This window comes from Polychytrium aggregatum (genome assembly GCF_025602895.1).
Source record: "Polychytrium aggregatum strain JEL109 chromosome Unknown BJ171scaffold_7, whole genome shotgun sequence".
In the NCBI taxonomy this organism is placed as follows: Eukaryota; Fungi; Chytridiomycota; class Chytridiomycetes; order Polychytriales; genus Polychytrium; species Polychytrium aggregatum.
In genome coordinates this window covers 837,147-858,874 of record NW_026516209.1, presented here as the reverse complement: position 1 = coordinate 858,874, position 21,728 = coordinate 837,147, and the positions used below count along the sequence as shown (strand labels likewise).

The following is a 21,728-nucleotide window of genomic DNA, read 5'->3' as shown; positions in this document are numbered from 1 at the left end:
TCCGTCGTCCTTCTTCTCTTGTGCCGCTGTCTCCATTGCCTGTGTGCATCTGCTGCAACGCTTCACAGAAGGAAAAGGACATGATCAAGATCGTCAAGGACTCGGACCCAGGTGCCATCCAGAAGCCCCTCAGCACCTCCGATGCAAAGAAGGTCCTCACCAAAGTCATCCAGGCTGCTGTCGCCGGCGCCGCCGACAGCTCGCCCGCCGCCTCGGCCAGTCCCCTGCCAGCCCTCATCGCCAATGCCGTCAACACCACCGCCCAGCTACGGTCAAAATCGAAACGGAATGCCAAATTGGCCTCGACTCGAGACCAGGGCGATGACGATGACGAAGATGAAGACTATGAAATGGAGGCTGGTGTGCCTGCCGATGACACCGGCCCCAAACAGGGCGCCGTCCCGGAGAAGAAGCGGCTGCTGGATGGGCACAAGGACTATGTCGACCTGGCCTACCAGCGACGTGGCCGACGGTTCAAGGGAATGAATATGCCTGCAGCAATCAACTAGATCGATCCGGACCGGACTCGGGCGCATCCAGGTCATCAGTAACGGGCACCCCGACCGATCCGAGACACCTCGCTGTGCTGTATCCGTGGAGCGCCATTGTGAAGCACACATGCATCGAAGCCGGACTATCGCCTCCGGCTGTCATCGACTGTACCATCAACCTCCACGCATCGGGTCCAGCGAAAATCAGACCGCACTCGGACCTCGATACATTGAATCCGCTTTCACCTCACCTTGATTCGCTCGATACCAGGCTGTGACTGGCCTCTGAAACACACCACAGGCCTGCATGGCGGGTTAGAAAGTGCGGCTATTCATCGCTTGTAGTCTTGAATATATTATTCCCAGTATTTGTGTGGCGACGGCCACGGTCACATCAATGCTTCAGCTCTGGTATCTCGAGACGGTCCGCCAAGGCGTGCTTGCGAATTGATCTCGTTTCCAGAGACCAGACTGTGGCCCTGTTGCAGACAGGAGGCTATACTCTTGCCTTGGACACTCCATGCATGCGGACTCGTCTTGAATACGGACTCCCAGGCCTCGCGGATAGGCTCGCACGGATCGGCTCGCAACCATTCACACCACGAGACACGAGACACATCCAGCGGGTCAGGTCACTGTTGCATGTATTTAGTAGCAAGGAAAATGGCCGTCACAGACCAGACCCGGAACGTCCCTCAGCGTCGCATCCGGAGTTGCTAGGATCACGACAGGCGGCCGTCATGAGTGCCTCGACAAATAGTGTGGATAGGTGTGGTATGATGCGATATTGGGACAGTTATGAAATGCAAAGGGATACATGGGTCGAGGTCGAAAAGGCGAGGGCAGCGACGCAGGCTCGGGTCGGATGAATTTCAGATTGAGGCCGAAGTTGGGATTGCTGGAACCGACGGCGACATGACGGACATGCTGTGCACATGGTGGGAACATGAGGCTCGAGAATGCTTCGCAGAGAACCAATGCTGCGATTCGACAAGCAGCGAGGGATATCGCCGACAGGATTCGTCTGCATCTAACAACAAGTTGTACATAGTACCATCCTGCTTCTGCTTCTGCTTCTGTTTCTATGCAACGGCACTCCAAGTGGCAGTGCTTGTCCATCCCAGCATCGTCTTCGCGTCGAGCCGCACGAGGATGCTCCCTTCTGCTGTCCCAGTCGGTCGCCCCGCTCAGTTTTCCAGGCTGTCCTCGTTGTCAAAGAACTGGGAGCTCGCGATTTCGTAGGCAAGCAACCCGAGGGCGCTTGGAGGCATCACCCGGATCAGATGCGGCAGGATGCCACTGTAAAAGGGCTTGAAGCCTTCGTTCCGCAGGAGCCGCACAACATCCCTGAGGCTCATGTGCCGCTCGGCTCGCATCTTGGCCGTGTTGCCGCAGTCGCCATTCGAGACGGCCGCCTCGGCGGCGGCGTTGCCGATCATGGCACGGATGTTTTCCACCGGGAAGATGACGACCTGGTACGCCATGCCTGCTGCAGCCCCGGCCGTGATCACAGCGAGGGCGTTCAGCAGCGTAAATGTCAGCGACCGCCGCCGCTGAAGCTCCTCCTCCGTCTCCATCTCGACAAAACCCTGGTTGGCTCGGGCTTCGAGGGCATTGAAGGTCGGCAGGACAACGACTTGCTCGCCTTGTGCCGGTGCGCCGATCTGCACGGCTTCGGTGGGCGGCCGGATCGGGATGATATTCTGCAGAATCCCGGCTGGAGTAGGCAGGGAGACATGTGAGTTGAAGAACTCTGCCACAAGAGACTTGCCGACATGTCGCACGCCCTCAAAGACGCCAAAGAACATGGAGAAGCCAAGGGCATCCTTGAAGGCGGTGAATCCCAGGCCCGTGTACAGGAACTTGGTGCTTGCCCAGAATCCGGACGGCAGCGTCTGGCGAATGGTGTTGTACGTGAACCGGATGATGCCTTCGTGCCGACGCTCGACAATATCGGCGGGGTTGACGTGCCGCTGCATATTGTCGAGCGGGGTTGCAAGAGCAGCCTGTGCCCCACCAGCAAGGAAGCCCGCCACGAACGGAGTGTGGTAGTGGAACGAGCCCTGGGCCTCCATGTAGTCGGTCACGCCGCCATAGACGTTGAAGAGCAATGCGCCAACGCAGGCATTTGCGACAAGGAGGGGCATCATGTTCTTGCCAAGGACACCCCACTGCGATGGAAAGACAGAGGTGCATCAGCCTGCGGGTCGTTATCGCCAGCGACAACTTGCTGATCACGGGCAGTGATCGCACCAGTCGTCGATTACTCCGAATCGCCAAGACAGCAGCACTGCGACAACCAACGACATCGCCCGTGCCGATCAGCGGCCGCGAGCGACACTGCGACCTGGCGCTTACCCCTTCATCGGCAACCACATCTCGGACGTACTTGACCGACACCTTTTTGCCCTCCTTCTGGGCCATGCTGTTGAACACCAGCCACGGGTTGACTGCGACGGGGCGAAAGAGTTTGACCGGGAACCGGAACCACCACTTGAGCAGGCCCTTGCTGACGGCCGTCGCCGTGAACGCCGACTTGGTGGCCAGCGCCTTGGCAAGACCGGCATAGAAGCCCGGCACGACCGATGCGGAATCAGCCTGGCTTGTCAGTTCCGCCGGCGCTCTCGAGCTGGGCCAGGGCTTTGGAGGCCGTGACGGTAGCCTCGGCAGGGTGCTGCTGGGCAGCCTGCATGAGCTTATTCATGTTGAAGATATGAGCATCGGAATGGGCCGCGGGATTGGGATGGCCGAGCGGATGGCTGTGGTCGTGGTCGCGGCTGTGTTCGTGGTGATGCGGCGGCAGCCCTGCAGACGACGAGTTCGCAACGGACATTTTGACGAAAACACCGGTATCGTTCTACAAAGTGAGTTGCAGGAAGTTTGGAGACACGGACAGCGAAAGGCTGGTTGGCTGGCTCAGGACAGACGAATCGCTGGCTGGAGATGACCGCACGGCTGGGACGAGCAGCGTTCGGGACCGGACGATGGCGACGTGGGCTGCTTCTCGGTGCGTTCGTCCGTCAAGTTGCCAGAGGTCGATCAAACCCAGGCCAAGGCACAGGCTTCGATGCAAGCGATCAAGTCCAAGCCGAGACGCAGGCAGATCGAGCAAACGTGTGTGTGTGTGTGGCTCGGCACAGTTTCTGTGTCGGTGGAGAGCTGTGGCGCGGCGGCTATTTTAGGGCGGCTGTGTCCAGGCGAGCCAGTTTGGGCTTCACTGTTTGTGTGGCTGCGCACATCTATGGCATCGCACAAGCCCAGGCGAGACGGACAGTCAAATGAATGGACGATGAGAAGTGATCCTTGCAGACAAACATGACATCGTCGGATCGGATCATACTCTGAACCGAGTGGGTCAAATCATATCCCTAGGTGTCCTGAGCGAACATGGAGATGCATGGAGTGGGCGACCTCGGCGAGCGGGTTCGGTGGCCGATCGACATGAGTCAGCCAGATCGATCATCCGCGTGGGAAGGTGTCTCGTTTCGAAACGGCTCTGGGAATGAACAAGCCGCAAGAGCCGCTGCACAAGGCGCAAGGCACCTCATCGGAGTAGTCCCTCTTCTATAATCTCACCAGTCGCCGCCATGTTCAAGCTCACCTCTGTCTGCACCGCCGCTGTCGCTCTGGTCTTGGCCGCTGACGGTGTCGCCGCCTGGGGCGCCACTGGCCATATGCTCGTCGGCAATGTGGCCCAGAGCTTCCTGTCGCAGGTGCGGTGCCGTTGCCTGTGTCGGCAATGTCCAGACCACTCGGCGCCTGGACGAGACCGACTTTGGCTCGTCGACTTACTCCGGCTCGGCTCGCCAACCTATCCTGGCTGCTTGTTTCCAGAACTCCATCAATGTCATCAACCAGCTCCAGTTGCTTGCCAGCTATGGCAACACTCTCGAAGCCAGCGTCCCCGCTTCGTCCGTGTGCAATTGGGCCGATCAAGTCAAGTACACTGCTGGCTACACCTGGTCCGCCCCGCTGCGTGAGTTCCAGTCGACTGTCACCTGGGTCGTTGGCTGACCTCGATTTTCCAAGCCAGCCGCTGACCTCCGACACTCTCCACAGACTTTGTCGACACTGTCGACAACCCACCGGTTTCGTGCTCGTAAGTGTCCCGCTGTCTCCCACCCCGCCCTCGAGCCCTGTCGGATACTGCCTCGCTCGTCCCGCTGACCATCTGGCCACAACCGACTGGCCGCCTGTTGGAATCTACAGCTTCAACTACGCGCGGGATTGCCCCGGAGGCAACTGCGTTGTTGGCGCCATCGCCAACTACACCAGCAGACTGAACTGCAACAACAACTACGGCCAGTCTGCCCAGGTCGAAGCCCTCCGTAAGTACCGCAGACCCGCGTGCGATTCCATGAACGCATGATCCGATTGCCCGACCAGGTGCTTGTATCCAGCTGACTGCTTCGCCGGCCCACCGCGGGTTCTTGCTCTTGTTTCTGTTGTTCCTGCTTCTTCCAGAGTTCTTGACCCGTGAGTAACTCCAGTTCCGCCAAGACACCGGTCGGACAGGGGAGATGCAAGCACCATACTGTCGCGCTGGAGTCGAGGATCTCACTGGACTGATGCTCATGACAGCGATCGTGAGATGCTTGCCTCCACCAGCACTGCGCCGAGACGGGACCGCTGGCATTGGGAACTAACACTCCTCACATCGTTGGATGCATGCAGACTTCCTCGGTGACATCACCCAGCCCCTGCACGCCGTGAGTACTGGCATCGCACATCGACTGATGCTCTTGTTGCTGCCAGACACCGACGCAACCGCTGACGCAACCACTCTCTCACCCAGTGTGGCCGCGATCTGGGCGGAAACAACATCCCCGTTGTGTTTGACGGCGTCAAGACAAACCTGCATCACATCTGGGACACCGAAATCCCTGTGAGTCCATCCGCTGAGGCTTGACACTTGTGGGCGGTTTGCAGCAGCCACAATCCTGGAGCACCATCAATGCCGCTTCGAGCCCCACTGACACATGTGCATCTGCTGGCAGGAGAAAATCATGGCCGAGGACTATGGCAACAGCTACACCACCTTTGCCAACGCTCTGATCTCCAAGATCCAGAACGACTATGCCTCCCAGACGGCCTCGTGGGTGGCCTGCACCGATCTCTCGAGCAACGCCTGCCCCTCGGCCTGGGCCGCTGACTCGAACTCGTTTGACTGCTCGACTGTCTTCAACGCCGAGGCCACCTCGGGCGATGATCTTGGCGGCGACTATTTCAATGTAAGCACGCCCTGACCTGATCAAAGGAAGCCGTGGAGTGTGGATGGTACTGATGCTGCTGTCGATTCACAGAACGTCAAGAGCATTGTCGACCTCCAGCTGGCCAAGGCCGGATATCGCCTTGCCATGTGGCTGAACAACGTCCTGGGCACTTGTTCGTCGGGCGGGTCTTCCACCAGTGCCGTTGTCTCCACCAGTGCCGCTGTCTCCACCACCACCACCTCTGCCACTACCACTGCTGCTGCTTCCACGACCACCCCCGTTGTCATTACCACCACCAAGAAGACCACCACCAAGCAGACTACTACCAAGCAGACTACTACCAAGCAGACCACCACCAAGCAGACTTCTACCAAGCAGACCACGACTCCCTCCGCCATCCCCACTGGCCTCCCCACCGCCGGCCAGCCCTGCTCTGTTGGTGGTCAATTCAGCTGCGGCTCGGCCAACGACATCCTCATCTGTGTGGACACCTGGATCGTGCTCGGCACCTGTGCCTCGGGACTGTCCTGCGATCCGGCCAGCTTCACCTGCCGCAACTAGCTCGATCTGTGAGGCCAAATCGCTCCAATATCAGCAAATGTGTGCGAATCCCTGAATAAACATTGATTCCTTCGAGCTTGTCATCCATAGGTCCCGGCACCGTCGCTGCCGTTCTGGAGTTGATCGATCGATCACTGGATGTGACGGATGGCTATGGGACAGACCGGTGAAGGTGGGTGCGATTGCAACCAACAGGGAAGTGAGCAGCCACCCCGAAAGCAATCGTGCGCCCCACTTGATCTGGCTAATGTTGCAGGCATTGCATCTTTCGTTGATCCAACAAGATATCGCATCCTGTTTGGGGGATACTCCGATGGCGGGAGAGATGGAGCAAAGGCAGAGAGGCAATCGAGGGGTGCGGTGGCGCTTTCCACTTTGCTCCCATCCACTGCATTATCCCATGGTGCTTCTGCATTATCCCGTGGTGCTCCTGCATTATCGGAGCAGAGACAGACACCCACAGATGCCACCAGCGACAGCCGAGCAGCGACAGCCAATGCCAGAGTGGCAGGTGGACCACTCGCCCCAGGTTCCACAGACGCGAACCCCGAACCAGTCATGGCCATTCCGATCGGCGAGGGGGTGAATCTGCATGCCATCCCACACCCCACATCCCACATCCCACATCCCACATCCCACATCCCATCCCACATCCCACATCCCACATCCCATCCCACTCCATCCCGCCGCATCTCGTCTTGCCTGCCCCTTTCCCTCTCCTCGTCCTCTTCCTCCCCCGATCTCCCCTGCTCCGTCGCATCCGCCACCAAATGGCCTCGAGCTCCAGTCTCCCGGCCAAGTCGTCGATGGATGTGGATGTCGATATGGATGTGGATGACACAACCTCGAAAGCCCCTGTCCAGCAAACCCAGCCCGAGCCGTCAGACACGGCATCCTCCAAACCAGCCGACTCCCTTGGTCCCTGGCTCCATCCCATCGAGTGTCTCATCAACGGCGCCCGCGACGAGCCCGATGCCCTCCTGATCAACACATACGAAAGCGGCGCCTCCGAGCGACACTCCTATCGCCAGGTGTGGAGGAGAGCATACTCGATCGCCCAGGGGCTCAGGGCCCTCGCCGGCTGGGACGACGCCGACCACGAGGTCATTGGCACCTTCTGCGAGTCCGAGGTCAACTGGGTGTTCTATTCCCTTGCAGTGTGGATGCTTGGCAAGTGAGTGCTGCTTGGATGCGATCGAGGGCGAGTCCCGCTGCATCAGTCGTCTGCTGCTTGCTTGCTCCACACATCCGCCACCAGCACTGTCGATCCAGTGCCATCGTTCATGCTCTGTCCTGGTTTGTGATCCCTCCTGACTCTGCGATCCTCCCTCCTGGCTCTGTGATCCTCCCTCCTGGCTCTGTGATCCTCCTGACTCTCCTCGCTCGTCCCTTGACCACCATCCAGGAAGACAATCAACTTTGGTCTCAACCTGCCTCCGGCTGCCCGAAAGGCTCTGTGCGACAGGTGTGTTGTCTGTGGGCATGTCTGGATCGTCTGTGGGCATGTCTATTGTCTGTGAGATAGTTCGACCTCAGAAGTGATGATGGCGGCAGAGAGGGTGTCGATTGATAAACAGCAGCTGACAGGGCTGCATCCATCCAGATACTCAATCAAGTATATCCTGCACCACTGCGTCAAACCCGGACGCACACAGGGAGTGACTCTTGTGGATGCATCGACATTCCCGATGCTGGACGACATCCCACTGCCCTCGCTTGAGGCGTGCGAGCCTCTCGATGAGTTCATCGCCTATGCATGCACTTCTGGAACGACAGGTATGGATGGCTGTCAGAGTATCCGCCAGCTATGTGTCTGGGCGGAGTGCTTGATACATCGGATGAGTGGCGCATCTGATGGCATGGTACGAGCGAGCAAGTGTCTGTGGGTCATCACAGGATATGCATGATGCTCATGGTGGTTCTTGTTACTCCTCGACAGGCATCCCCAAGACGTAAGTGGGTCGAGACCGTGTATTGAGCACAGTCCGAAGCGAATCAACGGAGATCACTGACCTATGCTCATGAATGTGTATCAGTTTCATATACTCTCATTACGGCCCCATAACTGCTCGAGAATCTGTCGGATTCACACATTGCAATATCGGAATATGCCAAGTGAGTCAAAACTTGATGGTCTTTAACCTCCGTCGCAATTCTATGCTAACGAATATTCCTTCTTGAGGCGCCCTCATTCCTTGCCACATTGAATCTTTTCTTGACTGCACTGAATCTCCAAGGGTCAGCATGGATCCCCAGAGCAACTCCGAACCCTGTTGAGAAAGTCCGAAGTATTTCCAAGATGCTTGACGATGGTCTTGCTTATCTCTTCATGGTATGAACTCCTTAGATGGCCGAAGGCACACTGTTTCGGTGAAACGAGTGCTAAATTCCTGTTATTCTCGTAGCCGCCATCGTTTTTGAAGCTGTTGATTGGAGTCGGAGTGTCGGAAAACAGACACATCAGTTTGGCGAGGAACAAGAAAGATCCTCCTTGGGTCCGAAATCGTGCCCCGAAGCGTCGTTTGTGAAGCCAGACGCCGCTTCCCAAATGCCGAGATTCAATCTGTCTACGGATGCAGCGAGGTCCGTCATCATTGAATGTCAAGCAAAATATGATGTTTACTACTCGACTGACCGGAGCAACGATTTGCTTCATCAGTCTCTGTTGATTGGAGCCGCTACATACTTCAGTCTCCCGGCCGATGTCACCGAAGTCCCTCCCAAACTTGTGTACAAACTCGCCAAGCCAGGAGTCCGCTGCCATATCATCGACGAGCACGGCAACTTCATCGACAGAAGGTTCTCCAACGGCGGCGTCCTTGTCTTTGCTGTCGATCCCGACCATCCGGTCAAGGATCATCCCAGCTTTGTCAACGCCGACCCGGACAACAAGATTGGATACTTTGGCTTCCTCAGCGACGGCTCTCCTCGTGTCTGCACCATGGACTGGGTCGAGATGGTCAGCGAGAACGAGTTCACTGTGGTCGGAAGGTGGGTGCGATGCAGAGGCACTGTGTCGGTATGTTGGCTGCGATGTGGCATTCATCTCCTGCCTCACCACCCACCCATCCACCACTCATCCAATTGCCATGTATCGACCTCATCACACCTCTCACCCACATCACCTCTCACCACATTGCTATCCCATCACACCACATCATCCCTCCACATGCACCGCTCCAGATTCGACCAGAAGGTCAAGGTCAACGGCGTCTATGTCGACCTCAATGCCCTCGAGGAGCTTGTCAACCAGAACCTGAGCCACTCGATCGCCGACTGTGCCTTTGTCATGACCTCCGAGAAGCGCATCGTGATGCTCTATGTCCCCCAAAGCGGCCCTGCCATCCTCCTGAGTCCCCGCCAACATCATCCTGATGACCGAGGAGCTCTTTGCGCTCTCGAACGTCGCCAAGGTCCCGATCCACAACTGCTTTGCGCTCGAGCGATTCCCCTTCAACGACTCCAACAAGCGCGACCTCAAGAAGCTCAGGCTGTTTGCCGAGAATGTCGAGCAGTACACTGCGTCGGTCGTCTATCCGGCTCTCAGGATCGACAACACTCTCCTGTCCCGCGTCGCTGCCAAGATCTCTCAGATCGGCAGCCGGGTCCTGGGCAGGGCCGCCCTTGATGGCCGCAACTACTACATTGGCGGTGTCGGCTTTGACTCGCTCAGCGCCGGCCGCCTGTCCCTCGCCATCAAGGACGAGCTGGATGTCGAGATCTCGCCGCTGATCCTGCTGTCGAACGGAATGACACCCACCGATGTCGCCCAGCTTGCCATCGACATGCTCGACGACAGACTGATGGTCCCGCCGACCGTGGATCTGTACCAGGAAGCCGTCAGGTTCGACGATGCGGGTGTGACGGCCGACGGCCTCCCTCGGTTTGTCTATCCCGACAATCCTCGCGGCATCGTCCTGACGGGGGCCACTGGGTTTCTCGGCGCATTCCTGCTGTACGAGCTGGCCAGCAGGTTCCCCAGCGCCAAGATCTACTGCCTTGTCCGAGCCAAGGACGAGCCGGCCGCCATCGACCGCATCTTTGACACGGCCAGCAAGCTGATCCTCAACCAGCAGCAGATGCACGACCTCGAGCACAACATCCGTCCCAGGATCGTGGGTCTTCCCGGCGACCTGGCACAGGACAAGTGGGGGCTGTCGGACGAGCGATGGCAGGAGATCAGCGAGCAGAGTGATGTGATTGTGCACAACGGTGCCGAGGTCCACTGGCTCTACAACTACGAGGCACTCAAGGGCCCGAACGTCCTCGGCACGGCGACGGCATTGAGACTGGCCACGACCCACCACTTGAAGCCGCTCCACTACATCTCGACGATCGGCACGCTGCCGATGAAGGGCTCGGCCCAGCCGCTCGAGGAGCGAATGTCGCTGAACTGGAACCTCTCTGGCGGCTACGCACAGACCAAGTGGGTCTCGGAGCAGCTGGTCCACAAGGCACGATCGAGGGGCGTGCCGGTGACGATCATCCGACCGGCCGCGATCGTCGGCGAGAGCCGATACGGAGGTGAGCGAGTGGTGATGTGGTGATGTGGTGATGGTGATGTGGTGATGTGGTGATGTGGTGATGTGGTGATGTGGTGATGTGCTTGGTGAGTCCTCGGCCGACACTCACTCGCTTTCTCCATCTCTCTCTCGCCACCAGCATGCAACGTTGATGACTACATCTGGCGATATGTCAAGGGATGCATCCAGATCGGAATCGCTCCCTCCCATGCAACCCCCGTCACCCTGACCATGGACCCGGTCGACCATGTGGCCAAGGTCGTCACGGCGATTGTGGCCTCGGAGCAGGCCCTCTCCAACTTTGTGTTTCATGTCAGCGACTCGGAGAACAGGTGAGGATGTGGCTCATGACATGCTGGGGGAGCAGCGAGTGAGAAGGAAGGGCATGGATAGAGAATGGATGGGACAGCACCCGGCTCACCACACCAACCCATCACACACCAACCCATCTCACACCGCCCATCTCACACCGACACTCCATGCTCAGCCTCATCGCCGAGAAGAAGATCTTTGAGATCGTCAATGCCATGGGCTGGCGAGTCATGTTCGAGACACGCGAGCAGTTCAAGATCCTGCTCCACTCGGCTCCCTCCGTCGAGACCAACGCCCTGTTCCCGCTGATGCACATGCTGATGGACATGTCCGTCCAGGTCGACAACCCCAACACCCGCTCGATCTATCCGACACCGAGTCCCCCGGCCGAGAATGTCGTCGAGCGATGTCTCCGATTCTTGGACCGTGTGAAGTACCTCCATGCTCCGCCCGAGCCTGTCTCGCCGCTCCAGACGGACGACTATCCCGATGTCAGCGTCTTTGGCCGCACTGGCCGCAACTGAATGGCACAGATGTGCTGGACCAGGCTGCACCGATGGGTTGTCCTGAGGCATGGCCAGCAGTGACCGGCAGTGGCAGTTGATGCACTACACTCGGATAGCCCTCGGTGCTTCACCCAGAGTCTCACCTGGCAGATCCTGGTTGTTCGACCACACCATCGATCCAGTGTCCTCGACTGAGTCCTCGACTGAGTCTCACAGCAAGCACACTCCTCCTTCTGTCGTTGCTTTGTATTGTGCTTGTTCTTTCCATCTCCGCCCCAACCTTCCCCTGGGCTGCTTTCCCACTTGATATCCACTCGCTGTTCTTCTCGTTTGTTGGTTGTCTTGTCTCGGTTGTCTGTTTGGCAGAGTATGACTGGGAGTATTGCACCATCATCGCCTTCATGCCACTCAATACAGCGACGCTTTCTTTGACTCGGCTGAGCAGTCATCGCCAAGTCCCAGATTTGCACTCCGGCTGTTCAAGCCATGCTGCTGCCGTTGCTCGGCACACAGATTGCGGCGACCGAGTTGCGTGCACTCCATCCATGGAAATACGAAACATGCACTGATCTCTCGGCTTGTTCAGAACGAAGCGGGACAGTGTGTCTCCGAGTGTCCCTCGCAGCGATCTGTGGCCCCCAGCGAGCAGACCATGGGAATGCCTTCCTGATTTCGCTGGCGATAGTTGTGTTCGTTGGTCTGGGAAGCACCGTCTTGGATCCACTTGCGACTGTCATTGGCTGGCATTGATGTCTCGATTCCGCAGATCCCGCAGATCATGCCGACGTTTGGAAGCATTGCTTGCCAACGCCCACCCCACCGACACAAATCCTCATGGCTTGAATGACCGATTGGGAGATACCGCCTCCTTCAGACAAACTCGATATCGTCGGATCATGTCTTGCACTCGATCCAGAGTAACCAAGCCGGCTATAATCACCACTCTCGGCGTCCTGAGTAAACATGGGGATGTATGGAGTAAGTGACCTCGGCGAACGGATTATATTGGGGTTCGGATGCCGATCGACTTCATTCAGCCAGACCGATCAACACCATTCAATCTATACAAGCCGCCTTCCCGTTGAAGTATCCCGTTTCAACATGTGTACACTTTATTCTGCGTCACTGGGTGTTTGCCTGGCAGCCGACCATCGGCGGATTGCTCGCATGATCGTAGAGTTGCTCTCCAATCACCAGCATTCAGGTGCGGCCCTTTGCATGCTGGCACCGTTGCCCATTCCGCAGAGTGAAACAGTATTCAGGCTCAGTCGCTCTTGGGCGAGGCTTGTTCCTCGCTTGCCTGCTGCTTCTCCAGCAGCTTGCTGCGTTTGACGATGGAAGGCGGTATTCATCAGAACTCAGAGAGCTGTTCGCATGCTCTGTCCGCAAACTGCTCATGTGGGATTGGGGTTTGCTTGCGGATCATCAGCGGCGACATCTTCGTTGGGTCCTTTCTGTGTCTGTCGCCGCCTATTCCCGCGTCCAAGGACGTGGATTCTCCCCCCTCAAATCGGCTTTGAGCGATCCTATGCTGGCATCAGGATATGTGGCCATCCGCTGAGCGCCTCCGTGCATCGCATCTTACTTACGCTCGGGCCTGTCGGACCATGAACTCTTTCCGCGCGCGCAGGTTCGCTTGCCGTCCTTCGGGAGTCTGCTCCCACACCCGCGGCGGCTCCACAGCAGGCTTGGAAAAGTCAATACTCTCGGCCAGGGAAGCCTTGGTTGGGCTTGGGGATGAGCCGACGGGTTCGGGCGGCGGGGGCTGGGATCCGGGAAGGCAATAGGCAAAGAACGTCAGCGATGCATGCCCAAGGACTACCGCTCGTTCCTCGGTCGCATGCGCTGGGACCCGTGCCGGGCATCAGCCATCCGTCGCCCAGGCCTATCGAAAGTAACGTTCAGCAAAGTGTTGTCGCGCTGCCTCGAGAAACACTGTAACCTCTGCCGGGATGACTCACCGCAACGAGACGGTTGCTCAGGATATTTTCTATTGTGCGCTCGACGCTGCCAGTTTGTCCGAGGTCAGCCTCGACAACCTGACGGGGGAAATGCGGGAACATGGACAGGACCGCTTCGACCTGGCCGTCGCAACCGAGACAAAGACAGGGCCTGTTGTTAGCCGTTCGCTCGGCCATCTAAGCCGGGGCGGGTTCGCAGCCTTGGTGCCCAGTTCGCCATCATTGCCCCAGAGCCACTCGCGCCGTGCGATGAATGCGCATCCGTACGCCGTAACGACCTTAGCGAGCGGTCGATGCCCGCAAGTCGACTTCTCTCGGATCGACAGCATGCGTACCTTGTCTGGAGTTACCCGGTATCGAGGGGCCGAGTTGGCTTGAGTCGGATAAGTCTGGGGCACATCGCTGGATCTTCGAGACGGCCCGCCTGCAGCAAGTCAAAGCACAGCAATCCAGGATTATTGCCGCGGGCGTGCAGATCGTACGATGCACACACGGCCCGAAGAGGTTGCTCGGGTTAGAAAATCCCTCTGATGAAAGCGCTCGGGGTCGCCCGACACCCCTGCCGGACACAGACCCGAATCGCAGTCCCGAATCGCAGTCAGAGGCGTCTGCTCACCAAAGATATATCGGATAACGAATATGAGGATAACGACGGAGATGATCACGGTGATGTTGTCGGCCATGGCTGGTAGCTACAGGATGCCGGTTGACGAAGATTGGTTGGACGAGTTGGGCGAGCTGGATGAATCTTGGATGCAGAGCCGGACGATGCAAGTAGCCAAGTCAGAGCCAGAGTCGCTGCGGATCAGGGGGCATCTCCTAAAGGTGCACATACGTTGGGTCGCCGGGCGAGGCCGAGGCGAGGGCGGGGGCTGGATGGGACTGGATGGATGGGACTCACCTGGATCGAGATGAAGCCGGTGGCCAAGCGAAGAACGCCGGCACAGAGCCCAAGAGGGCCGCTCGCGAATCGGCGTCGCCCGTAAGCACGTGATGCGGGCATGTCTGCGGCCAAGATTTTGCAGCGAGTTCCTGGCTGCCTGTCCCCATCGCAGCAGCGACCATGAACCCAACAGCAGGTCTGAGGCAGCTTGTGCGATGTGTGGAGCGATGCGACCGGGTGCCAGTCCGGCTCGTCCACTACACCAGCAGGTGAGTCCAAGCCTGGCGGATCTAAAGTGCATCGTGGTGGAGGGAGAGATTTGCCCTGGATCGACGGAACGCATCTGTCCAGGGAAACAGCAGCCTTTCTCCAGGCCAAAGCGGCTTTGAGTGAGCTTTTGGGTGGTGCTGGTCTATTCACTGTGTCTCAAAGCTCGAAGAACCCGAGAGATCGGCCAACTTGCCCTTGCACTGAAGCTTCTTGCACACAGATCGCAGCTTCCTCGAGAGAATCCCGTTGAGCGATACCGCGAGCTGGCCCTGGGCCACCAGTTCTATTTGGATAGACAACAGGTCGCCGCAGTTGGGAAGGCAAGTCGCAGGCATCGCTGGAGATGGCTGAGTACTGAGCAGTACCTGGCCATAGGTCGTCGCCGCTGATGCCCTGTGATGCTGGCCTCTACAGATCAAGAGTCTCTGGCACCGCCTGGAGGAGTACAACAGCGCATTGGCGAGTCAATCTGTAGGTATGCCGTGGCTGGCTTCGTTTCCGATGGTACGGCAGTTTGCTGATTTCTGGCCGTGTTCAGGATCCGAGTCCACCTATCGATCCATATTCTGCGTCTCCCTTGACCACATCAAGCCCACGATCGACTCGCGCGAGCGCCGCTGATGCTCCGGGTCGACCAACGTCGATCCCTCGAGGGCTTTGGATCCACGGAAGAGTTGGGTAAGAGTCTGATCCGGCACGCAGTGGAGCCTGCGAATACCGATCGGCTGCGTTGATGGGATCCCTGCTGCCCTTGTGACCCATGCTCACGCGGAGCGACTGAAACTCCACAGTAGCGGCAAGACCATGCTCATGGATCTTTTGTGCGAAAGCGTCGGCGTCGAGAAGAAGATTCGACTGCATTTTGATCAACTAATGGCCAAGATCCACTCACATATGCGGGACTGGCAGTTGAGTGGTCTGCATCGCTGAGAACGAGCCGTTACTGGGCGATTGCTGAACCGGAATGGACGGCTTACCAGCAGAGTGCATCGCATGAGGAGCTGTGAGGACGCTGAGAAGCAGCGAGCATATTCGGTTTGGGCGCTAACCATCTCACTTGCCCCCAGTCGCCTCCCGATCAGCCAACGATCTGGACATGTCTCGCACTATGTTGCTACCCAGCTACATCAAGAGGCTTGGTTGCTCTTTGTCGACGAGTTTCAGCTGCCCGATGTGGCGACCGCCTCGATTCTGGGACAGTGTCTGCTGCATTCGTTTGCAATGGGCAGCGTCCTTGTTACAACCTCGAACCAGACGCCAAGGGGTAATTGCACCGGACCGATTGCAATGCCTTGTGGGAGCCCACCGACCGGTGCCGTACTGATGCAGCACCGATACAGTACCGATGGACAAAGAGATATGTGCTCCGTGAAAACCTTCGTTTCACTAACGGCAATGCCATACGCATCGATTGCTGGCCTTGGACGATATTGCATCTAAACCAAAGAACTGGGAGGAAGGGCATTCCATCAAAAGTCGTATCGCCCTCTGATCCATCTGCTGGAGCAGGGCTGTGAAATCTATCACCTGGGAGGCGAGCATGACTACCGTCAGCTGGCAGGCATCGGTGAGTTCTCTTTCTCGCAATATCAACATACACTCTCGTCGTTCGCATGCTTTGACAGACAGTACTCCGAATGCCCATCATGCTCGTCTTTCCTGTGGTTGTCTGTGCGCACTGACCTGGCTGGGCTCTCGAAGGGCTCGACTCGTATTATGATCTTTCAAATCCTTCGAGATCGCGCGAGTACAACGACTACATCCAGGAGATGCGATCCCGTCACCGGTTCGTCCCGAGGTCGCTGGAAGTCTACGGTCGCAGGACTATCGTACCCGAGACCTCTGCCCGAATCGCCATCTTTGACTTTGACTACCTCTGCGGAGACCGTATCAAGGTCAGTGTTCGTCGGGCGTCTGCCCGGTACTCGGCGTTGGCTCGGGCAAAGCCATGGAGCAGGTCCGCTGGCCAAAAGCGCTCCGCATTGGCGAAGCGAATGTGTCTCTGGAGCCCTGTATCTCACCGCTGACTCATGCTCGGTTATCATTCGATATCACCGCCGATTGGAATCCAGCCGTTTGGCGTTGCAGACTACTTGGCCATTGCCCACGAGTTTGACGTTGTTGTGATCGAGCGAGTTCCAAAGATGACTGTCAAGCAGAAGGACCAGGTTCGGAGACTGATCATGCTCGTCGATGCACTGTATGACAACAAGGTGAGCCTCTGTCGACCAGCAATTCAACGGCGTCGATGGATCCGTTGCGGTGTGAACGGATGATTGCCTCCCACTGAAATCGGCCCTCGACCGGTATTGACATGCATGGCGACGAAGGTCCGGATTGTCATGTCCGCCGCCGGTGCCCCGGAGGAGCTGTTTCGGATCGAAGGCTTCGGCGCAACAGGCCCTCATGTAGGACCCCAGATCAGCGACAGCAACTCGGGAAAACTGCGGCCAGCATCCTCCATCCCGGAGGCCGATCTTGGGACCGGTGCCGACGATACATCTGCGGGCAAGGCAGAGGGCGTGGACTTTGGACGTACTATCAGCCGGATCCATGAGCTGTCGGGGACGCCCCGACCCAAACAGGAGGCCACTTGATCATGCACCATTTCTCGATGCAAGTGATTACAGTCCGCGATTGCAAATGATATACAGTCTGCGATTGCAAATGATATACGGGCATGCCGTGCTCGTTTCATTTGCGAGCAATGCCCGCTGGTCAGCATGGCAACCCACCGGTCCTTTCCACAGATCTTGCGCAGAATCCGGTCGGCGCGGCCCTTGTTGCCCGTGGCGGTGTTGGGTGCGAAATCGGCCAGGGCAGAGCCGACCTGCTTCTGCCTTGGTCTTTCCTGCGGCCTTCTTCCTCCCTCCAGCGGGCTCACTGCCCTCCCTCGGACGGCGAGTCGACGGTGATTCAGAGTGTTGCTTCGGCACCCTCCCTCGTTTTTTTTCATCGCTGCCTCCTCCATACAGTCTGGCTCGCCAAGCGCCTCGATCCTCGTACTGTTGGCTCGATTGATACCCACTTCCTCGCCCATCCGTCGTCTGGCGACCTCATCGCTTCTCTTCCCCCTCCACCTCTCCCGGCACTGCTCATCAACCCATCTGCTCCATCCTGCGTCGGCCTCTCGATAGACCTGAACCCGTCGATCCGACTGCACAATGAATACGCCCTCGGACCTCGTCTTCAAGCGGGGCTCGTTCCGGACAGGGACCCAGAGGTCCACCCTCGAACGATCCGAGTCACTGCCGAGCTTTGCATCTTCTCCCCAGACACCCCGGTCTACCACACATGCGGGTGACGAGGTCGCTCAGGCGACCCAGGTTATCGATAACAGCCACGAGCGCGATTTCCAACCGAGGACATCGTCACTGGCGATCGGGAACCCCCGGCCTCGCAACTCTGTTCCGGTGCAGTCCACCCACGAGGCTCCCGCCACAATCGAATGCCCCATCTGCAGTAGGTTCAAGGCGGTGCGGGATCGCTGGAGGGGGAGCAGATGCCCGGCAGGAGTCGCTGCTATCGGCATCATCAGCGAGACCCTGGACCAGTCGTGACGAGGAGCAGCTGTAGCGACCAGAGCAGCCAGAGCAGCCAGAGCAGCCAGAGCAGCCAGAGCAGCCAGAGCAGCCAGAGCAGCCAGAGCAGCCAGAGCAGCCAGAGCAGCACCCGCCATTCCCGGGAGACTGCCGCTCACCATGCCCGTGCTATTCACCATTCCATGGTCCTCGAACAAATGCGTTGCTATCCTTGACCGCATTTCGATGCCACCGCCTTGGCGGGCACGCACCGTGGAATCTCCTAACCCTGCTCGGCAATCTTGGTGCAAGACGTCCCGATGCAGAATCTGTACCAACTCAACCAGCATCTCGATGATATGCACAACGAAGACGACACATCGGCCGCCATCTTTTCGTTTTTGCGCAAAACCAAGGAAAAGGTCATCAACCCGCTCTCCAAGGCCGCTCGCGATGCAACCACCTCGCTCTCGTTCGACAAGATGAACATCCTCTCCAACATGGACAAGCTCGGCTTGGTTTCGAACCCGATCGAGTTGAATCCTAACTCAATGGCCAGCCCTAGCGGGTCGTCGGGATCGCAGCCCCAGGGCTCGACGGGGCCAGCCGAGATCCGTGACCCCGAGTTTGGCCTTAAAAAGACGCATTGGCAGCGAGAGACAGGAAACGATCTCTGCTCGACGCCGGGATGTGGCCGAGCCCTTGGGCTGCGCTTCGGCAAGCAGAACTGTCGCAGGTACGATGTCTCTGACTGTGGTCTGGGGGTCGGCTTGGGTGCAAGAGCCCGCCCGGATGCGACATCGGTGTCGCAGTACTGACGCGGCGATACTGCGATGCAATGCTGCGATGTAATGCTGCGATGCAATGCTGTGGGATCATCACTGTTTCTCCCGTGGCAGATGCGGCAAGCTCTTTTGCGACAGCCACACTTCGTTCCAGATCAGACTGGCTCTGGATGCTCGACATGATCCCGAGAAGGGCATTTGGTGTCGGGTTTGCGAGTCTTGCTACACTCACCGCGAAGGCTATGGCGACAACAACGGTAGGAGCAGATGAGCCCGTAATCAATGTCTCTCCACTCCAAGCTCGCGCATGTGCCTTTTTTGCCGTCAGTCCAACTCTTCGCTGCTGATTGCTGCGATTGCTCTACATCCAGGCGTCACTCGAAGCCACACCCATGTCTTTTCGCAGCTGCGCCGTGAACGAGTTCAGCGGGTCCTGCTGGAGGTCAACAAACTGGAGAACCGATTCGACAAGGTATGTCCTGTCTCCCGCAGCCAATATCGCACACGTCTGCAGCAACAGCTTGGTGACAACTTATTTCTTCTGTCTGTGGCCATCTTGCCGCTGGCGCAGCTTACGAAACTATACGTATCTGAGCATCGAATGGTGAACAAGCGCTCGTCGATCAGCTCGATGGGCGGATTGCTCATGACAAACAATCTGAGAGGTTGGTGCACGCACATGTGTCTGACTTTGGCCCCAGTCCGCCTTTGGCTCTACCGCTTTGCATCGGAGCATACCGTGCTGCGCCTGGCTTCGACCTTGCCGATCTCTTGGCTTAAGCCGACCGTGCCAGTGCATTGTCTCGTTGGCAAAATTCTAACCGGATCTTGCACCGCGGTATCGCTTTTGTCTTTGCCAATGTTCGCCAACAATGTTTGTCTAATGTTGCTGGCTTATACAACCACTGAATTGCGCATCGGTACGAACCAACCACTCTCTGGGAATCGTGATCAAATGAAGCCCTCGAACAAGATATCGTCAAATGGGAAGATGACGGCGGTGTTAAGGCGTGCCCGTTCTGCTCGTAAGCCTGCAAGTCCCAGACACCCGCTCGCATATGGTTGAGTGTGCCCGGTGTCAGCGGCCTTGCAACGTTGGATGGTATGCTGATGCTCCACACGTCACAGCTCTACTTTCGGGGCTCTGAATCGGCGGCACCACTGCCGCACTTGTGGTCGGGTAGTATGTGGACTCGACACGTGCTCGGCTGCGATACCCGTGGTCGACCCAGGTTCGTGAGATGTAGCCAATGCATGCGATGGGCGAGATGCATTTGCCTAGACACACGAGTCCATTGGATGAGTGATTTGCTGCTGGTTTCACATCTCACACCTGCTTCACGATCTATTCCATGCTGCTGACACAAACTCGTCCCACGGCATCACTGCTTTGCGCTGTCGATACACACAGACACAAAGGAGCTGGCCGGGGAGCTGCGGACATGCAACAACTGCAAGCGGCTAGTCCTCCGGCGCAAGAAACCAGAGGAGCAGACGCCTCCGTTTGTCGTAGTGTATCAGAAAATCATCAAGATTCGCGAGTCCATTGAGACCATCCTGCCGCGATTCCAAGATGTTGTCATGGATCTCATGTATGCAATGATTTGCTTTGCTCTGCCCTGCTCCGTGGTCGGCGCAACATGAAGCAGTCTCTGGCTAAAGCGAGGGTATTCATCAACTGACACTACCTCCCCGGCTTCCCATGCTCTCCGATATCGACAGAGAGCGCAAGAATCTGACACTCAAGGACAGGGACTATCTCGTGGCAGTAAAATACAAGAAGGACATTACCGATCTGTTTTCACAGATGGATGCACTCGGGTGAGCATGGCGGCACATGCTCGGAACTTGTGGATGCTGAGTGCCCCCTCCATCTGAACAACTGTTTGACTCACTCGTCCTCAACCAACGCCGGCTTGCAGCAAGCGGATCAAGTCGTTCGCAGCAGAAAGCAGCACCCAGCAACGCATCCACTCCAACATTCAGCTATCGTGCACACAGTACATCCAGTCCAATATGTACACCCTCAATCTCCTTCCGAAGCTGCAAAGCGACACCAAGGGCAAGGAGCCGAATGTGGACTCAATCCCCATCCAGGCCACGGCCGTCAAAGACATTGATCGACTGCGCGAGCTGCGCCAGCAATACGATGTGCTGACAGAGCAGCGCCAGCTCGTTCAAAAGTTCCTCGAGGATGCAGTGAAGCGGAGGCGGCTCGAAGATGCTCAAAGCCTGCGCGAAAACCTGCGGGCCCTGGACGACGAGATGGCCCGGGTCAAAAAGGAGATGGAGGACAGCTAGTGCGAAGAAACTCGGGGCAGTACCCGTGTTCACTGCAGTAATCGCTGGCCCGAAGCGCGACGATCCAGAAACCGCATGGTCTCAGCTGACAATCAACATTTTGTTGGCTTGGGGGGATCAGTCTCGAATACATCCGGTCGATCTCCTGCGGCAACAATCGGCAGTCGTTGCCATCGCGATTCGAGAGTGCGGTGCATGCACTCGGTCCTTGGGGCGGACGAGCCGCTTGGCCACATGGCCCTTGGTGGATGTGTGCGGCCGATTCGAAAATGAGGGTGTTCCATCTGCATTGCGAGTTGAATGGCCAATGGGACACCTTGTCGAGCGTCGCCCTGGGTGCCTCTGGCGTTCGGCGGTGTCCTGACGGGGCTTTGTTTGGAGCAGCCACCGCCTCCACAAGG

General features: G+C 57.7%; 7 protein-coding genes across 7 annotated transcripts; 5 read left to right on the top strand and 2 right to left on the bottom strand.

Moving 5' to 3' along the window:
• Window positions 1–1,678: 1,678 nt before the first annotated feature.
• Window positions 1,679–3,056, bottom strand: BJ171DRAFT_420715 (mitochondrial carrier domain-containing protein; the record flags this gene model as incomplete). The annotated part of the gene is made up of 3 exons (XM_053107443.1): window positions 1,679–2,056; window positions 2,228–2,662; window positions 2,850–3,056. Coding segments are annotated over 3 exons (1,020 nt in total), but the record flags the coding sequence as incomplete, so codon positions are not given.
• A 1,022-nt stretch (window positions 3,057–4,078) lies between these two features.
• Window positions 4,079–6,319, top strand: BJ171DRAFT_638478 (S1/P1 nuclease-domain-containing protein; the record flags this gene model as incomplete). Its single annotated transcript, XM_053115746.1, has 9 exons — window positions 4,079–4,204; window positions 4,326–4,467; window positions 4,551–4,590; window positions 4,701–4,819; window positions 4,956–4,967; window positions 5,166–5,200; window positions 5,287–5,376; window positions 5,489–5,722; window positions 5,795–6,319. 9 exons carry the CDS (start codon window positions 4,079–4,081, stop codon window positions 6,263–6,265), a joined length of 1,269 nt encoding a protein of 422 aa, XP_052969744.1. The 3' UTR covers window positions 6,266–6,319.
• A 552-nt stretch (window positions 6,320–6,871) lies between these two features.
• On the top strand, window positions 6,872–9,038 carry BJ171DRAFT_279101 (uncharacterized protein). Its single transcript, XM_053106897.1, has 8 exons — window positions 6,872–7,439; window positions 7,671–7,730; window positions 7,869–8,041; window positions 8,205–8,217; window positions 8,302–8,380; window positions 8,448–8,597; window positions 8,671–8,848; window positions 8,925–9,038. The coding sequence occupies exons 1-7, from the start codon at window positions 7,036–7,038 to the stop codon at window positions 8,791–8,793; spliced, it is 1,002 nt and encodes a 333-aa protein (XP_052969743.1). The 5' UTR covers window positions 6,872–7,035; the 3' UTR covers window positions 8,794–8,848; window positions 8,925–9,038.
• Window positions 9,039–10,149: 1,111 nt separating this feature from the next.
• On the top strand, window positions 10,150–11,646 carry BJ171DRAFT_493335 (male sterility protein-domain-containing protein). Its single transcript, XM_053109910.1, has 3 exons — window positions 10,150–10,789; window positions 10,928–11,120; window positions 11,276–11,646. The coding sequence occupies exons 1-3, from the start codon at window positions 10,345–10,347 to the stop codon at window positions 11,622–11,624; spliced, it is 987 nt and encodes a 328-aa protein (XP_052969742.1). The 5' UTR covers window positions 10,150–10,344; the 3' UTR covers window positions 11,625–11,646.
• An 812-nt stretch (window positions 11,647–12,458) lies between these two features.
• Window positions 12,459–14,491, bottom strand: BJ171DRAFT_493330 (uncharacterized protein). The gene is made up of 6 exons (XM_053109909.1): window positions 14,469–14,491; window positions 14,184–14,315; window positions 13,903–13,991; window positions 13,568–13,687; window positions 13,196–13,371; window positions 12,459–12,928 (listed from the first exon to the last, which is right to left on the bottom strand). The coding sequence occupies exons 2-6, from the start codon at window positions 14,248–14,250 to the stop codon at window positions 12,871–12,873; spliced, it is 510 nt and encodes a 169-aa protein (XP_052969741.1). The 5' UTR covers window positions 14,251–14,315; window positions 14,469–14,491; the 3' UTR covers window positions 12,459–12,870.
• A 127-nt stretch (window positions 14,492–14,618) lies between these two features.
• BJ171DRAFT_493327 (AFG1-like ATPase-domain-containing protein) lies at window positions 14,619–17,469 on the top strand. The gene is made up of 10 exons (XM_053109908.1): window positions 14,619–14,719; window positions 14,941–15,040; window positions 15,135–15,191; window positions 15,259–15,398; window positions 15,512–15,628; window positions 15,788–15,984; window positions 16,168–16,287; window positions 16,422–16,615; window positions 16,793–16,933; window positions 17,051–17,469. Exons 1-10 carry the CDS (start codon window positions 14,631–14,633, stop codon window positions 17,315–17,317), a joined length of 1,422 nt encoding a protein of 473 aa, XP_052969740.1. The 5' UTR covers window positions 14,619–14,630; the 3' UTR covers window positions 17,318–17,469.
• An 830-nt stretch (window positions 17,470–18,299) lies between these two features.
• Window positions 18,300–21,481, top strand: BJ171DRAFT_493323 (FYVE zinc finger-domain-containing protein). Its single transcript, XM_053109907.1, has 9 exons — window positions 18,300–18,977; window positions 19,141–19,283; window positions 19,398–19,498; window positions 19,598–19,691; window positions 19,988–20,051; window positions 20,155–20,258; window positions 20,438–20,618; window positions 20,749–20,847; window positions 20,949–21,481. Exons 1-9 carry the CDS (start codon window positions 18,562–18,564, stop codon window positions 21,325–21,327), a joined length of 1,581 nt encoding a protein of 526 aa, XP_052969739.1. The 5' UTR covers window positions 18,300–18,561; the 3' UTR covers window positions 21,328–21,481.
• The last annotated feature ends 247 nt before the right edge of the window (window positions 21,482–21,728 follow it).